General features: G+C 40.5%; 1 protein-coding gene across 3 annotated transcripts in view; it reads right to left on the bottom strand.

Moving 5' to 3' along the window:
- The window catches only part of NFATC1 (nuclear factor of activated T cells 1), a 444,007-nt gene that overhangs the window by 94,073 nt on the left and 330,630 nt on the right, over positions 1–19,304 (bottom strand). For 2 of the 3 annotated variants that reach the window (XM_030211903.1, XM_030211912.1), the window contains exon 9: positions 11,028–11,717. In XM_030211903.1, coding sequence (XP_030067763.1) covers positions 11,028–11,717 — 690 coding nt within the window. The remainder of the gene's footprint in view (positions 1–11,027; positions 11,718–19,304) is intronic. The other variant, XM_030211921.1, reaches the window with a different exon arrangement.

The following is a 19,304-nucleotide window of genomic DNA, read 5'->3' as shown; positions in this document are numbered from 1 at the left end:
ATAGCCATACTGTTCAAGGGGAAGGAGGTGGAAATAGAAAGAGTAGAGGAGTTGCGAGGGGGGAAAGGAATGGTGGTGGACGGGCAGATAAAAGGAAGACGGGTGAGATTGGTAAACATACACGGGCCGCAAAGTAAAAGGGGAAGGAAGGCGTTATTGCAGCAATTGAAGCCTTTCCTGTATACAGGGAGGCAAGTGATATGGGGAGGGGACTTTAATATGATCGGGAGGGTAGAGGAAAGCGGAGCGAGGGAAAGGAGCGTGGGATATGATGGTTTAATGCTCGAAAAAATAATCAAGGAGGCAGGATTAGAGGATTTAGGAGGGGGAGGGGAGGGAGAGTTCACTTTCAGGAGGGGAACATGTAGGAGCCGAATTGATAGGATAGTGGTAAAGAAAGGGGATGGGAGAGGGAGAGTAAGACGAAAGGAAGTAGGCTTCTCGGACCACTGTGTAGTGTGGGCAGAAGTGGGAAACAATGAGCCATGGGAAAGGGGGAGAGGGCTGTGGAGAATGAGGACGGGATGAATGGAGGAGGAGGAGGAGAGGAAGGCAGAATTTAGGAGATTTTGGGACGACCAGCTAACCACAAGAGACGAGTATGAGGGGTGGGGAGAGTGGTGGGAGGAGGTAAAAAGGAGGATTAAGACATTTGCCAAGAGGATAGAGGGGAGGAGGAAGGAGCAGACAAAGTTGGAGGAGGCGTTGAGGGGAAGGAGGGATCGATTAGTGGAGAGGGGAGGAAAGGAGGAAGAGATAGAAGAATTGGAACAGCAGATGAGGACGGTGAGAGGAGATAGGTGGAAGTCCTTAAGGTATGAGAGAGAATGCGGGGTGTTGTTTTCGCCGGACGTTTATGTCAATTATCAGGTGAAAAAGGCAGGAAGAGAGATGACGGCGGTGAAGAACAGAGAAGGAGGGAGAGAGGTAACCAAGGACGGGATACAGGGAACAGTAGAGGAGTATTATGCAGGGTATTTTGATCGAAGGGGGGGGGGGGGGGAGATGGGAAGAATATGTACAAGAGATGGAAGTGGAGGAGCGGATGGAAGAAGAGGGAGAAGGGGAGCAGAGAGAATGGACAGAGGAAGATGTGAGAACAGCAGTAAGAAGGATGAGAAAGAGAAAAACTCCAGGGCCAGATGGAATACCGGCAGAATTTTATCAAGAGTTCGAACAAGAGGTGGTGCCGGTGTTACTGCAGGTGTTTAGGGAAGGGGAGACGAGAGGAAAGTTGCCACCTTCGTGGGCAGAGGCAGGGCTGGTACTGATCAGTAAAGGGAAGGACAAAGAAGATTTGGCCAATTGGCGGCCAATCTCGTTGTTAAACGTAGACAGGAAAATCATAGCGAGTATGATAGTGGCTGAAATGACAGAAGGGATGGAAAGAGTGTTAAGTGAGGCACAGAGGGGAGGGGTGGGGGGAAGAGGGGTGGTGGAGGCTGCATTAACAGTAAGGGAGGTGGTGGAGGTGGGGAGAAAGAAGAAGGAGGGGGTGGTGAAAGTAATTGCGTTGGACCAGGCTATTTTGGAGGCATTCTGGAAGGGAGGAGTCAGCACTTCGCTGGTTAAGTATGCTGATATTCAGAACTTAACCATCCAGCTTAACCACATAAACAGAACTGCATAAAAGTCAGTCCTATCTTTATGCGGTAACCCATAGTAGGTTAAGTGCTGAATATCGCACTGAGGGGTCCTTTTACAAAGGTGTACTATGAATTTTAGCACACACTAATAATATATATGCGCTAAATGCTAGAGACACCCATATATTCCTATGGGTGTCTCTAGCATTTAGCATGCGCTAAAAAATCCTATTGTGCCTTTGTAAAAGACCCCCTTAATCAGCTATGTGTTAGGACATGGCCCTGCACTGAATTTCTGGGTTTAGCGCTAGCGGCAGTCAGCAAAATGCTGACTGCCTCCAGTTAAATATAGGGCCTTTCGATACAGCATGCTGAGTGCCCATTCTATTACATTTCGGCTGCAAGATTTCATTACAGAAGAAAAAGAGAAACATGATGGCAGATAAGAGCCAAATGGCCCTTCCAGTCTGCCCATCCACAGCAACCACTATCTCCTCCTTTCCCTAAGGAATCCCACATGCCTGTCCCATGTTTGCTTAAATTCCGACACAGTCCTCGTCTCCACTACCACCACCGGGAGACCAATCCATGCGTCCACCATCCTTTCTGTGAAAAAGTATTTCCTTAGATTAGTCCTAAGCCTATAACTTCTTAATTTCATCCTATGCCCTCTCATTCCAGAATTTTCCTTCATTTGAAAGAGGCTCACCTCTTAATAGCATAAATTGGCATCGAAGTGCCTAAATTTAGGTATGCCCACTTACACCAGGTCTATGTCTTTTGTATGTTGGCACATCAAAGTGTGCCTTGCAGTGCGTGAAACTTGTTCTATCCTATAAGGTGTCCAAGTAAATAGGAGATACACCCATATACAGCTCATGCTCTACCCATGTGAATGTCCCCGTGCAGTTATGTACTATAGCATTTACACCAGGGGTCTTCAAATCCAGTCCTCGAGATCCAGAACTCAGCCTGGTTTTCAGGATTTCCCCAATTAATATGTACGAGATCAATTTGCATTCACTGCTTCCACTGCATTTAAATAGATCTCATACATGTTCAATGTGGACATTCTGAAAACCAGGCTGGTTGTGGCCCTTGAGGGCTGGATTTGACTTACGCTTCCTTATAGAATAGCACTTGTATCTGCAAGTTCCAATTAAGGCACTACTTATGTAATTGCACGTGACCAGTTATTGCCCCGCAGGTATTGTTTTCAATGTTAGTATGGAGCAAATATCCAGAAATCCATTTCTCACACCTCACATTTAGAAAATGGCTTGAGGTAAAGATGACCTATTTGTTCTACACTCGACCACAACCAGAGTGACCACAAAATTAAACTAATGCTGCATGATCGATGACTGGGATAGAGAAGGTAGGAGAAGCAACAGCAATGGTAAACTGGCTGCAGCTGTCCTAACCTACCCATGAAACATTCCCTGAATCTGTTATTATCAGTAGAAACAGCTCAGTAGACTGCTGTCTTTATAACCTAACGAACTGTAGATATGTTGGTGCAAAAGCTAATTGCAGCCGGTTGATATTGTGTAGCTGGATTTTCAAAAGGCATTTGACAAAGTATCTCATGAAAGACTTCAGAGGGAATTGGAGAGTCATGGGATAGGTGGTACTGTTCTATTGTGGATTAAACACTGATTAAAAGATAGTAAACAGAGAGTAGGATTAAATGGTCAGTATTCTCAATGGAGAAGGGTAGATAGTGAAGTTCCCCAAGGGTCTGTGCTGGGACCATTGCTTTTTAATAAATTTATAAATCTAGACCTAGAGATAGGAGTAACTAGTGAGGTTATTCAATGTTGTTAAATCGCAAGGGGAATTTGATGATGACACAAAGTTATTCAAAGTTGTTAAATCGCAAGACAATTGTGAAAAGTTACAAGAGGACCTTACAAAACTGGGAGACTGGGCATCCAAATGGCAGGTGACATTTAATGTGAGCAAGTGCAAAGTGATACATGTGGGAAAGAGGAACCTGAATTATAGCTACGTAATGCAAGGTTCCACATCAGAAGGCACTGACCAGGAAAGGGATCTAGGCGTCATCGTTGATGACATGTTGAAACTCTCTGCTCAGTGTGTGGCGGTGGCTATGAAAACAAATAGAATGTTAGGTATTATTAGGAAAAGAATGGAAAACAAAAATGAGGATGTTATAATGAGTAGTAGTAGTATCGCTTCATGGTGCATCTGTACCTCGGATATTGTGTGCAATTCTGGACATCGCATCTCAAAAAAGATATAGTGGAATTGGAAAAGATACAGAGAAGGATGATGAAAATAATAAAGGGGATGGGATGATTTCCCTATGAGGAAAAGCTAAAGCAGCTAGGGCTCTTCAAGTTGGAGAAAAGACAGCTGATGGGAGATATGATAGAGGTCTATAAAATAATGAGTGGAGTGGAATGGGTAGACGTGAATCTCTTGTTTACTCTTTCCAAAAATACTAGGACTAGGGGGCACACAATGAAGCTACAAAGTAGTAAATTTAAAATGAATCAGAGAAAATATATCTTCACTCAATGTGTAATTAAATTCTGGAATTCATTGCCAGAGAATTTAGTAAAAGCAGTTAGCTTAGCAGGGTTTAAAAAATGTTTGGCTACTTCCTAAAAGAAAAGTTCATGAGCCATTATTAAAATGGACTTGGGGAAAATCCACTATTTATTTCTAGGATAAACAGCATAAAATGTACTGAACTGTTTTGGGATCTTGCCAGGTACTTGTAACCTGGATTGACCACTGTTGGAAACAGGATGCTGGGCTTGATGGACCTTCGGTCTGTTCCAGTATGGCATTACTTATGTACTTATGCCCCTCTCTCTCCTCCTCCCTAGACTCTAAGCAGCTTTCTCCTCTTCTGCTTCTGAGACTGATGTGCTCTGCACTACACTACATGTGGTAAAGCACAATACAGGCCATGAGGAAGTGGCTTGAAGCATTGTGCAGCCAATGATCTCCTCCTACTGCTGTGAGCCAGAAAGGAAGCTGAATCAAGGGACTGGAAAGGGGTACAATTGACCCCTCTGGCCTATACAGAGGAGTGTTAACAACCTACAGTACAAACCCAATACAAAAGATCATATCATTCCCCTTCTCTAATTCCCCAAATGTAAATACATACTCTAACATGTCGTGTGCGCAAATGAATGAATTACTGTCTGGACTGGAAAATATTTAAATTATTAACTCAAATGTGCATTTCAGCTTTCCCGAAGTGAAACTTGAAGTGTAGCTATAAGGATCTAAAGGAGAAACATATAGAGTTGATGCCTTCCCGCCTTCCTGCCTCAATCAATCAATAACTGGCAATGAATTATCATTTATTGTAGACTAAAGTAAACTGCAGGGTAAAAGGAATATTGCTCAAGCTTCTTATATTGCAAATATTCAAGTGGTGCAGCTTTGCAAAGATATTTCAAGGCTATTGCTGTAAGGTTAAAAAGAAAATGAAACATGCAATTAGCATCTGTACACTGGCCTAGTCAGAAACCACTATGATCCCATATCAGTATGTGGACTTCGAAGTCCTCCCACTGAAAAGAGAGAATATAACTTAGCAATTATCCATAGGGTTCTAATCTTGAAAAAATGTTCTACAATTTTATTTCTTTGGAATTAAAAGCAAGTTGTTAAAGAATCAGACTGGTATAGGAAGCTTCATACAGAACTAATGGATCCTACTTTCAGCAAAGAGCATATCTGTCAAGGTCAGGGAATCCCCCCTTCCCCCCACCCAAAAAGAAATCTATATCCAACATTTCTTAGTAACTCTTTCTAAAAAAATAGTGTAGACTGGATGCAAATTCTGAAATTTATTAGGGGCTAACATAACTGTGTGTGTATATTTGTTAAATAAGTTATTTGTGTATATAATAACTAAGGTCTGAAGTTCATGATTATGCGAGCCTGTGAGGGCCAATAGCCAATGTACAAGTTTTCAATGCCATCTCAAAAGCATCAAAGATCTACCTAACCATAAGTATTCCACATATCTTCCCACTGGTAACCTCAGCTCATCAGATTTGTCCTGAAGGAGAAAATCTGCAAACTCTTCAATCTTATGCAGAGTATCTTGCATATACTGGTTCATGAAGTTAAGGAACTAAATGGGAAGAGAAAAAAAAGAAAAAAACAACAACATTTTTTTTCCCAAGAGAATCCAAGGTATGAACCTCTCTCCTCAGGGGCAATGAAAAGTGCATCCTAGTTCTCTTGGCTCTCAAAAGTAGCTTCAGCAACACAGAATGAGGGGGGACCTGCCAAGAGCCTTCTTATTGAATGAATGCCCAGTGAGGAAGGTTCTCTCACAATCTCATTTCTGTGTCCCTCAGGATCTTGTGAACAGGCAAATTCTCACTTTCCTTTTAAGAGTCAAGGAATTGGAGGATATCCAATATTTCTGCCCTGGTTCCTCCTTTTTCTCTAACTTGAATGGTATAAGCCATTTCCCAAACATCAGTAAAGGAGGTGTCTTGTAGAAGAGATGTTCTCCTTTCTTGTGGAAGAGAGGAGTCTGAGAAGAATCCAATGAAGTTCTCCTCTTTAGAGAACTCTGCTGGTGCATAGTCTGAATCACAGGAATGCTCTGATTTCATCTCAAAAGAAAAATCTGTATCTTGCCTGGCTAGTGGTGAAGGCTTCAGTGAGGGTGTTCCTTAAATGCTGGTATCTCAACTTCAATCATTGCCTTAGGTAAGCTTCTTCTTCAGTGCTGACATACTCTTGGACCCTTCAGGGGCCTGGTATCAAAATACCACAAGATAATTCCTGGGCCTTTAGGACTGCGCTGCATTACCTACTGCTTTGATGTCCACAATGCTGGAACACTGAATTGCATCAGGGGACAGACAAGCCACTCCTTGATTCTGCAACCCAGCTCTTCCTTGAATACTGACACCAAGTTTGAAGACAGCACAGAAGGTAAGGCCACATCTTTCTGTGTCACCTGAGGTGTATCAGTGGTCTGGTCCCAGATCTTTGGAGGCTGGTGCACTCTTTTCAAAATTGAGGAGTGTGAGAGAGTGGGTGATACAAGGAAGGGCTTCCTTAAGGACACTCCCTCATTGAGGCTGATTGTGTTGAATACTGGAAAACAGAACTTTAATTCTGGGACTCAAGGCCAGAGACAAGCTGTTTATGCTGCCTTTTTGAGAAACAGTCTTGTACATATTGTAGTCCTACAGGAGCAGGTCACAGGGAAAATTCTTGAGAACAAAGACTGACTTCTTGTATGTTTATTTTTCTTCACCTGTGAAAGGAACATGTCACATCTCTCTCCCTGTACATCAATAAACTATTTTTTTCAGATCTGACCTGCTCTCTGGCTGTGATTAATCTAGGTTCCAGGTCCACCTTTGCTCATACTGCTACAAGGAGCAAGACTGGTCTTACAAATTAAGACAAAAAAGATCATTGCCAGCAGACACTGAGGATCTGTGTAGCTTTTTTCCTTCCTTTAGATCAGTGGTTCCCAAACCTGATCCTGGAAGCGCCCCAGCCAGTCAGGTTTTCAGGATATCCACAATGAATATTCATGAGATATATTTGCATACAGTGGAAGCAGTGCATGCAGTGCATGCAAATCTCTCTCATGAATATTCATTGTGGATATCCTGAACACCTGATTGGCTGGGGTGCCTCCTTTGGGAACCACTGCTTTAGGTTCTCCTGAGAAGAATTTTAAAATAATTACAGTCTTATAGCGTCCATACCTAGAGCGGTATTTTGTACTTAATCTATACATGTTATGGGAGAGGGGCATCGTGTATCCAGCAAATGCTGCTCTGGGAGTGTACTTAAAAAGGTATTAAACTGTCTTCAAGACATAATCATTTAAAATTCTTTATATACATACATTTGCTGATGCAGTTAGTCCTAATATTCTATAACAAAGCTGGAGTGTAACGGTATGCTGTCCAGTCTTGTTTTATTTCATGCTGTCTCAATGGCATTCCTCTTTGACTGATACACCTTTAAGGCATTAGACCTCTCAGGTTAGCTGATGTTAGGTAGCTAGGATGAAATATTGAGCAGCCTACCATATTTCACATTTCAGATTTCAGCTGTTAATTCTTTTTTTTTTTAACCAATCTTATTGTGTGTCTTACACAAGTACCAGCCTGCCGCAGGTAAATCAATGCTCAACATAAAGAGGGGCATTTTAGAAAGAATGTGCAAATCAGAAATGAGATGTTTAGATCAGGACGTGTCAAGTTCCGTTAGTGTTTTAGAACAGCACGTAGGGCCAGATTCTATATATGACACCTAAAAAATTGGCACTGAAAAAAAAATCACATAAGCAGTATTCTATAAGCTGTGCCTAAAATTTGGCATGGTCTATACAATTAACACTTAAATGGAGAGGTCGCACATAAATTTAGGCATGGTCATGTGCACCAAAGAAAATGTGGTGCAAATACCTGTGCCTAAATGTACACACAGAGCACCATTATTCTACAATTATGTGTATAATTCAAAACCACACCCCCGATCCACCCTAAAATGCCCATGATCCTCCTATTTCCATGCCCCTTTTTTGGACTGCACCTAACTTTACGCGAGTAAGTCCCAATTTTAAATCTAATTAGTACCAACAATTGCTTCTTAAAAAGTTAATTATTGGCACTAATTGGCTCATTATTCTATTAAATTGCTCAAGCAAATTGGGAATGCCCTAATTTGTATGCACAATTTTTGGCTACCTTTACTTGATCGGGGGATAATGTTTAGGTTCTGAAATGGCAACTGGTTTATTGTAGCTAAGCTGTCACAGAGTCTGATATCCCTTGCAAATTCTTATATTCACGTGAGCACAGTAACCACTGGGGGACTAAAGGAGCAACCTCCTTTAATCCTTCCAGTGGAACGCTGCACAAAATGAGGACCATTCTGAAAACTAGACAACCTGAATAGCAGCTGTAAAACCTGATGTCAGTCATTTTAGACACAGATGTATATTCTCCTTCTGAAATGTGAAATGCATGTTTATTTTTGTGGCCAACCCTAATCCTACCCAAAATGTGCCCCCTTGCCATATGCAGGTTTTTCAGTTTTATATATATATATATATATACAACACAAATGTCTAAACTCAGGTTTATACATGTATAAAAGTGAATAGTACTTCTAAAATAGTCACCAAAGCATCTTTAGCAAAGCCAATTAAAAAAAAAACCTCCTACAAAACTGTAACGAATTGAGGCTTTATAATTAGGAATATTTCTTGGAATGCCATGTAACTCTTAATGAATGGAGCACTTAGGAAAATTCCTCTGACTTATTTTTATAATGTGATTTCATACTAGTTCTATTAAAAATAGAAGGTTTATTTCTGACTAATCGTGAAACGCTAAGAGCTAATCTTACTATTTCAGCTCCAGCACAGTAATATTCAGGTTTTCATCCTAATTCAATGAGTGTCATTGCTGTTTTAAAAAGCTTCTTCTTTTTTTTTTCCTTTTTTTAAAAGGTAGTAAGACTATGTCATTTTGTTGTAATTTTCTTTGACAGACAATCGCATTCCAATGTTCCACAGTACCAATTAGTTTGAATACAGCCATTTCAAAGACATTTCTTTTTCATGCAGTCTGTAATATGTTGCATTATATAATAATCCTACTCAACAGAAGCTCATGTATCCCATTAAAACTAAGGTGTGGAGTACTTCTGTGATATTTAGCAGTAATCAAACTCTGACAATTTCATTGTAGCATTTGTTTTTAGTGCTTGAATAAGCCTAATACACTGTGTTTAAAGAGACCATAAAATTAGCTACCACTATAGCCTAAATTCAATATATGATGCCTAAAGAATTGATGGAAAAATAATAGTGCTTAGCACTATTCTATAGGCAGCACTGAAAGGGTCCTGTTTACTAAGTCGTGCAAGAGATGCATTAGCGTTTTTAGCACAAGCTAAACATTAGCACACGCTGTGTACGCGCCCACAATATTCTATTCTATCACAATTAGTGCAAGCTAATTTTGTGCACACACTAGGGGGCCCTTTTACTACGTGCGCCCAAATGTGGCCTGCGCTGGTGTAGGCACGTGTTCTGAATGCGTGCTGGTTCATTTCCTCAGCGCGCCTGAAAAAAAAGTGTTTTTTTAAATTGTGTTGGAAATGGGTGTGCGGCAAAATGAAAACCAGTGTGTGTCTATTTTTGGCCTGAGACCTTAATGCCACCCATTGACTTAGCGGTAAGGTCTCACGGGCGGTAAGCATCCAGTGTGCGCCAACTGCCGATTACCACCAGGTAAGCACCCTGCAGTAGAAAATATTTTCTACCTCGTATTTTGGGTGCGCACCAAAAATGGAATTACCGTCCAGGGAATGCGGTAGCTGTGCAGTACTGCCAATTTTATGTGTGTTGGGCACACATAGGCGCCTAGGTGCCTTAGTGAAATGGCCCCTAAAAATGCTAGCACACCTTAGTAAACAGGGCCCAGTTAGGTGCTATCTATAGAATAGCACCGGGAATCGCAAATACTTTTAGGTGTAACCATTTATACCAATAAAACCCTGGTCTAAATCCCTGCTCCTAAATTAGGCGCGGATCCCTATTCTATAACAGCACGCAAAAATTGTGGGAACGTTCCCAATCTACCCATGACCACCCCATGACCGCACTCCTTTTTGGATCCATGTATAAATTTTATGCGTGAATCCGGCCACATAAATTTATGCTTGTAAATTTTGAATAATACCAATTAACATCAATAATTGATTGCTAGGGCCCAGTTATCAGTGCTAATTAGTTCATTATTCAATTTTTATTTATTAGGATTTATTTACCACCTTTTTGAAAGAATTCACTCAATAGACAATTACAGAAGTAAAAATATTCAAATATTCAATTAAATTGCGTGTGAAAATTGAGTGCATGCCCAAATTTGCACATGCACCATCTAAAGAATTCAGGGGTATACCTCATTAACTGACAAGAAAGGTAGCACTGGCATTTAAAAGATGCCACGACTCTACAGATTAGCACACCATGCTTAACAAAATACATCAGATGTTGATTTACACTTTGTCAGCTGAGCTAAGCATTTTATGGTTGAATTCCTGTTAGTGGGTTTGGGCAGATACAGTTTCACTAGATTATAATCCAGACAGTGTTACATGTGTTTCACTACAGTTCTACTCATACTTCATCAGATACCTGGCAGCATTATAAACGAAGAACATATGGTTATGATTTCTGCAGTATAGCTATTGGTCATATAGCTAGCTTGGTCACTAATAGCCTGGAATGCTTAACATACACAATTTTGTTAGTACAAACAAAATTAAGGGTTTTTAAAAAAAAATTCTGCACAATTCCACACTGCTGTTAAATTTTCATGTCCATTAACAGGAACTCACTGAAACGGCAACATGGTTGAATGCAAACCTCTACAGCTGTGGAACACTTACCATCATCCAGGTATAACTGGTCCAATTCTTCAGGGTCTCGCTTGATCGTTACAGGAATAGGGGTCAAATTATGATTACTGTCCTCATGCAACTCTGGCAGTGACAGTGGTTGATTTGTTGGCGAATCATTTCTTTGAACCTTCGATGGTTGGTGCTGCTGTTGACCCATGATAGATGAGCGAGTTGGACTGCAGGATTGCAAATAGGTTGGCTCTTGGGTAACAGATGGCACTGGAGAAGAGGGACTGTTGGGATAGAGCGTTTGTTGGTAACCAAGGGAACAGCTACTGCTCAGATGTTGACTCACCTGCGGCTGCAGCATGATGAGAGATGATTGATCTGGAGAACTTGGGTGTACAACTATAGACCTTGGCACTTCCTGTAGAGTGGGGATACCTCCAGGGGGCTGCTGAAGTCCTAGCTGGCTGTGGCCCGGATTCATGATGCATTTGCCGTAAGCAGATGGTGAAAGGTCATGTAGCTTGGGGCTTGAGGTGGGAGAAGATGACATCACAGTGTTTCTCTGCTGATAGGAAGTGAAGCCAGCCACAAGGCATGAACCAGGATCAGGAGGCATTACGATCTGTTGGCTGTAGTATGGTTTAGAAAGAGGGCTTAATCCTTGGTTCACTGGTCCACAGGTTTGAGCAGGCTCATAATCATCAGTGGGTTCTGTTTTTATAATTGGAACTGTTAAAACAAAAAAAAAATTAAACAAACATGAGTCGCATATTGGTACAATCAAGTTGGCTTGTGGCTAGGCTACCCTTTGCAAAATAAACAACATTTTGAATAAGACTCTGTCCTTTGCCTAGTTCTCCCACCCAAAAAAAAAAAAAAAAAAAAAAAAAAGAGAACGAATGAGTCATCAGCGTAAGAAAGTCACAGCTGGTTCTAATATTGAAAAAGACTATTTTCTTTGGAATCCCTTCCAGCACTAATGTGCTATAAAAATCTATTTGCAAACAGCCACGCTGCAGAAGAAGCTTTGGACCCAAGGGCTCCACGGATTTGTACTAATCAAAGCAAAAAATTCTTTACTTGGATATGTTCCTGCAACTTATGGCCCATTTGCTAAATGTCTGTGCATTCAGTAAACCAGATCACAATAAGGCACGATTACTTTAGTTTTCAAGAATACAAGAACTATTGTACAGAAAACCTTCAGTTTAAATGGTGAAACAAAAACTTTATAATAATAGAACACTTTGGGACCAATGAACGTAACAGCAGCCTGTTTTGGTGAAAGTGTGCTACAGATTCAGAGAAGCCTTTGTAACAAACTTTTGCAAGAAGATACCAGAATGGGGCCTAGCTGAATAAGATAACAACATCTCTATGAAGAGGTTTTTTGCAAAAATAAAAAAAATCCGTGGAAACATTTTTGTGTGCCAATTTTCACTTCTAAAACTTAATCAGATGCCCTGCATCACAGCAGTTCATCACAATTTTAGTATATGTATGATGGACTACATAAGAAAGTTTACTACTTGCGAAGGGACAAGTTTACAAATTTTGTTGTAATGGGCCCTATTTTCTGAAGAGTGCAAAAAGCCTGGAACAGCTGTTTAGCACTTATTTGGGAGTATTTCGTGTTTTTTTCCTGTATAGACCCCCACCTCTGAAAATATTCACAGTGTGAAGGCCCGTTTTAATATAGAGGATGGAGAAGGCAACTGAGACATCCAAGTCAGGACACGCACAGTTCCCCCTCTGTATTTTACAGATGTTCTGTTAAATCAGTATTTACATGTATAGTCAATCTACACGTCTGTGCTGCTATTTATTTATTAAGATGCCTCCAAAATAAGCCCCTTATGGGGGAAGTTATTAATGTGTGTTACTGTTAAGATGGGTTAATTTACTGTTAACCCGGGTTATTAGTAACTGCACCTCATTGCATAAAATGGGACCTTTTCTAAAATAGCACAAATTGTGGTAAAATAACCCGTCTTAATGGTAGCCTAAGTTGATAACATCCTCCTTAGTATATAAACAACTTTGGGAAGCTTAAACTGTTTATTACTTTTTATGTCTCTATGTTTATGATCCTCCAATCCCAAATGGTATAATTTCCTCTGCCACTGTTTTAAGGTTCATGCTACTACTTTTCCCTATATTCTGACTGGATGTGATCCACAAATGCACAGTGATCACATTCAGCCCACCATGAAAAGCTACAGACCTTCTGCTACTCTGGGACTAACCTTCACACACTACTCTACTGTTTACTGCAATGCATCTTGTTAGTCATTAGAAATAAAAATTATTGCAAGTATGATTCAGAACATGTGTACAAGGGTAGTGGAGCTGGTGTTTACTGAAGGTTAGCGGAGAAAAGTAGAAAGAGAAAATATTGTCTATCAAAAAAAAAAATAGAATCTCAAGTCTGTTTGAAAAAGTATGATCAAAACTCACGCAAACTTCAGTACTATATAGATGGATACCCATACACATTAAGTAGTCCTTTTACTAAGCTGCGGTAAGAAATGGCCTTAGTGCACCCTTATGTGGGTCTTTCCCATGCACTAAAGCCAGTTTTGCTTTGGCTGTTTTTTTTTTTTTCCAATACATAGCCATGTGCTAATGTTAGCATTAGTGCACAGCCATTAAAAAAAAAAATTACTGTGGTAGCACTTATTGCCACCTATTCAGGAGGCGGAAAGGTCTCCCGTGTTAACTGTCCGCTAACCAATTAGTATGCAATAATATAGATGTACTAACTGGTTAACACATCCAACTCTACTTTCCTTCCCTAACACACCCCTTAAAAAATGTCAAAAAATTAATTACCACATGCTCAGTGTACGCACATAACAAAACTAACAAGGAACACTTTAGTACATCCCACAATAGGCTATTTTTGCTGCATTAAGTGCAAGTTAAAACTTAATGCAGCTTAGTAAAAGGGTCCCTGAGTTCAATGTTTCTAATTTTATATTTCATGAAATAAAAACTATCAGTTCGAGTAACAAATATCTACATATTGCAATTAACCACAGCTTATTTTCCAAAATTTTGACCCCCCCCCCCCACCCAAAAAAAAACCAAACAGAAGTAAAACCAACAAGGTCAGCAATGAACAATGGACATTAAATTAATTCCTCTCTATCTAATAGTCAGTGAGAGGGTAATTCTACAAAGAATGTGCTAACAGGTATATGTGAATTATGCAAGTAACTCGTTAGAATAATGACAAATACCTGTGTATATGTGCATACAGGTGAATATGTGAAAAAATTCCACCTTAGCATTATTCTGTAAATACACATGTATCTTACATAGTGTGTAATTTACAGGTAGGAGTAAGAACAGGTGGAGTCTAGGCAGGATACACACTTTTGCATGTATCACCATAGTTGAAAGGCGCACACACTTAACACTTGCTGTAAGGCTGGCATTAGTACTTATGCCACTTGATCACTTATTGCACTTTTGCTGTTAAGGAAAGTAAATACTTACAGAATAGGCTCCTACTAGCTGCCTAGTTATATAATTACCCTCTGAATGGTTGCCAAAATGATTCTTTTCTTTCCATTTCGCAGTCATTTTTTCTATACACCAAATATCAAAAGCTCTTCTCAACCTTTCGTAAATACCATTACATTGTAAAAAGACAATTTCTCCCATTTTGTATTTATCAGCTGCTTCAAATTTATAGGATATTGTTAGTCAGTCCTGGCTTTATCTCACTACATGCATGGACTTCCCTGTGAACTTCACTACATGTTGTTAGGATTTCCCTATGAACAGCAGGAGTACAGTTCAGAACTGGCTCAGCCAGCCCTGGAAAAAAAAAAGTGCAATTTGAAAACCCTAACGTATATACTTAACCACCATTAACTATAGAAGGACAAAAGTGTTCTTTCATGTTGAAGACTGTTACATTCCAGAGGCTGGGTCAGTGGTTGAGTCGCACACTATTGGATCTGACTTCAGAGCTAGGATTCTGCAGAAGCAATGTACACTGCCTAGGGTGAATCTCTTCATAAAGACGGTTAATAAATCCCAATAAGTTTTAAAAAAATAATGAATTAATCAATCAATCTTCATAATCCCTGATGGGACAGATTCTCAATCCATGCTCAATGGCAGCACCTAGTGTCTAACCTGAGGTTTACAATAGTCAGATTCCAAAAGAAGCCATGGCATGTGGCTTCTGGCCAAGGTCCGTCACTGCAATGGGCCCTTTTACAAAGGCGTGTAAAGGCCTATGCACATCCAGCATGTGCCAAATTGGCATTAACTCCCAGCTACTGCATGCCCTGGGCAGTAATTCTGAACTTGCCATGTGCCAAAAACACGCGGTAGAAAATATTTTCTATTTTCTTCCGCATGGCGCTTACCCGGTGGTAACCAGCAGTGGGTGCGCACTGCATGTCTATTGCTCATGTAGCGTGTGAGACCTTACTGTTAGGTCAATGGGTGGTGGTAAGGTCTCAGACCTAAAATGGACGCGTACTGGTTTTTATTTTGCTGCATGTCCATTTTCCGGCCCCTTAAAAAAAGGCCCTTTTCCCAGGATGCGGTAAAAACTGGCTCAGCATGCGTCCAAAAGATGTGCTTGCACTGCCGCAGGCCACTTTTTGCCTTGGCTTAGTAAAAGGGCCCCTGGGTAAACAAAGTTGGGAGGGAATATATCATAGGGGATAAATCCCAGGTAGTTGTGAATAAAGGCTCATGGCACTGTAGCTCTCAACAGAGAGATTCCAGTAGATTTGGCTATGCCGAGCCAAGAAGAAAGCACTTACATTTCAGACTCTCTCATCTTACTTTACAGTCTACTTGAAAAGTTTTTCTTTTCAATATTATTAATGATTGTGGCACTGTATAAATTTGAGTAAGATTTATCCTGCCTTATATTAACAGATATTTAAAGGCATGGTGATAGATTCTGATGGTAATATCACAGATTATCAGTATTTCTACCATTCTCTCTGTTCCACCCCCCTCCTCCCCAGCATACATAGGTGAACCAGATCTTTTTGCTAGCTGAGGATTAGAAGGCCAGGTTCTTTAAGTACTGAACACAATATTGAGTGAGTACTATGACCTGAGGAAGAGAGTAGAAGTTCCCAATAGAGGCCACCTTACTGTACTTTTGTTTCTTAGCCTTTATTTCCATACTTTGAAGTGGATTAAAACTGCAATCATACTTCATTCTCATACCAGTGAGTTTGCTCCTTCAACAGCAGTCACCCTACATAACTTTTCTCTTCCTCTCCTCTCCTTTGCACCTTGATAGTGCACCTGAGCTCCACCAAGACTCCACAGAAGACTCAAGCAGCATTGACCATAGGCAAAGACCAAACACCTGACACTGTTCTTCCAGAAAAGAAAAAAAAATTCCTCTTTTGAACACAGCACTCTTTCAACCTACAGGAAAAACATGTGAATACATGATCCTGTTTAAAAAGCTCTCCATGGTGTAGGGAAATATATCTGTGTTGAAACTGTGGCAGAATTTTGAGACACGTGAGCTGTACACTGTATGCTGTAACCAGTGCATCCTTTCTAGCAAAAAAGGTGCCGGTACTCAAATGCTAGGCCACCCTTCAAGGGTGGGGTGATCACTGAGGGATCCACCCCACAATAGCCAGGCCCCCTGCAACCAGTCACAGAACCTATGACAAGGCAGAATTGGTGTGTAGAGCCTGAGCTCTTTCATTAAAACTTGAGGTCCTTGGGTCAATTTTAGCAGACAATGGAAAAGGTGCCGGTACTCAGTACTCCCAAGTACCCCCACAAATAAAGCCCTGGCTGTAACTGCTCATGAGTTTGGAAAATGAGAGCAGAAATGATAGAAGCAGGGGTCTTGACAAGAGTGCATGGAAATCACAGCCTCAGAGTCTGGTCCCTTGCAATGTCTAAGTCTCTACATCTCTGCTATTTTACAACAGAACTGTTCTCCTTAACTTGTGAAGACAGATGTGTTGCATATTGCCAGATGAGGCCATATGATGCTACTTGCCCAGAGCTACACATGCTTTTCTTTTCCCTGTGTAATTCTACCATTTGGCATTGTTAAGCTAGAAAGGCATGGCAGTTGGTTCTTTTCATGTGGACTTTTGAGATCACTGCTTGCAAACTTTGTAAATGCCCATTGCAGTGATTACTGAAAGTCATCTGATCTCTTAGTTACTGCACATTTTGCTCCTGTTCTTCTCTGTTTCTCTAGGATGATACCTGATATGTGCACCTATTATCCTTGGCAATATGTCAGGTCACTGCTGCACAAAAAAGGGAGCTGACAGCTATTTTATCTGTTTTACCATGGCTAAATGTGTCTGCTGTCAAACCTGCTGCACTGTTCATTCTCTAACCCTCGAAATCTCAGTTTGATCATTAACTTGCTAGCATCCCTCTGATTACTAAACTGATTGAATCTTATGTGAGCCAACAATTTTTGGCTTATTTCAATAAGCTTTCTTGTTTACATTATGCACAATTTGGGTTTAGACCTGCTCACAGTACTGAAACTCTTCTGCTAGTCTAAACTTCATATAAAAAGAAGCAGTTATTAAGGGTAAACAGACATTATTGCTTCAATTTGACATCTCTGCAGCATTTGATGCTGTTAACCACGTTTTGCTGCTTGAGCGGTTGAAAGAAATTGGTATTTCAGATAGTGTCTTTAAATGGGTTCAGGAGTTTCTTGGTAACTGTAGCTGTATATGTCAAAAATGCCTGATTTTGGGGCTGTGGGGTCCCTCAAGGGTCCCCATTATCCCTTGTGGTTTTTAATTTTGTTATGACTTCAATACGTAAAGTTAAGCTGGAGTTAGGGGAATTGCTCCATTCTTATACTGAAGATATCTTGTTATTATTACCGGTTCCTGTTAATACTTCAGATCTTAAAAAATGAAAATACAAAAAAAAAACCACGGGAAAAATTAATAATACCAAAAGGGTTTTTTTTAAAAATATTGAATAATCCGTATGACATAGGCTCACAGCCCACCCGGGATTAATTACAAAAGTTCAAAAAACATAGGGGGCCGGTGCCAGCTGCAGTTGGTAAAAGGGAAGTCTCGCTGTTCTACAGGAAATGGCCGGGCGGCAAGTAAAGCACTTGCTGCGCGGCCATTTTGGGGGGAAGCCCTTACCACCACCCACTGAGATGGTGGTAGGAGTTCCAACATTAACCCGTGGTAACCAGGCAGTGCGTGGCACTGCCTGATTACCAGAAACCATATTAAATCCAGTACAATCAAAAATCATGTACAAAAATATCAATAAATTAAATAATTATTGTGTGCTCAGTTTTTTTTGGTGTACAAACATAGCCTCAGGAATTGAGATGTAAAACACCTTATATACATCATTGCATGCCCTGCCTCCTCCTAAACAAACTAAGTAAGGTCTTGCTCTTAAGTACAGCAGTTATATGCATATATTATACTATTACTTAGCTTAGGCAGTAGATTTCAGTCCAATTGTTTGACGTGCATGCAATATCCAATCTTGCTTCCTGGTCAGTGCAATACTTTTCTAGTGTAGCTTGTTTAACAAAATGAAAACAGAAAACAAAAAAATCAAAAAAAGTCTCACAAGTTCCCTACATGGGCCATGTTTCGCCAGCAAAGCGGCGTCTTCAGGGGACAAGACCTTACTTAGTTTGTTTAGGAGGAGACAGGGTGTGCAATGATGTATATAAGGTGTTTTACATCTCAATTGCTGAGGCTCTGTATATACACACAAAAAAACTGAGCACACAATAATTATTTAATTTATTTATATTTTTGTACATGATTTTTGATTGTACTGGATTTAATATGGTTTCTGGTTCACATATTGATATATTAGAAACTGAACTTAAAGAGTACCCATTTGTTAGAGCTATACTGCCCGATTACCGCCAGGTACATTCTGGTGCTACAAAAATAAATAAATTGTTTAGTGCCAGAAATGATGGCGCACTAGGGGTGGGAAGTACTGCTGGGCTGCTGCGGTAGCCCGCCGGTACTTCCTGTTTAACAAGCAGTAAGTCTGTGTTGAGCTTACGGCCACTTAGTAAAAGAAGCCTATCATCAAATATGTTCTATGTATCAAAAAAACTTTAATATGTAGATCATGAGTATATCCAATCAACAAATGCTTACATAGTGCTTTTTTGTGCCGGTACGCACCTTTTTTCTGAGGTCCAGCTCACCTGCCCGCTCCCTTCCGTTCGTGCATCCATGGTCCCTGAGTTGAAATCTTTTGTTTACCCGAAGTCGCAGCGAACCGTGGGATTAATCACCATGGGATTAAACTGGGAGGTGGAATGGTGGGCGT

Source organism: Microcaecilia unicolor, chromosome 1 (assembly GCF_901765095.1).
Source record: "Microcaecilia unicolor chromosome 1, aMicUni1.1, whole genome shotgun sequence".
NCBI lineage: Eukaryota > Metazoa > Chordata > Amphibia > Gymnophiona > Siphonopidae > Microcaecilia > Microcaecilia unicolor.
The sequence above is the reverse complement of the archived record's forward strand: the minus strand, read 5'-3'. Positions and strand labels throughout refer to the sequence as shown.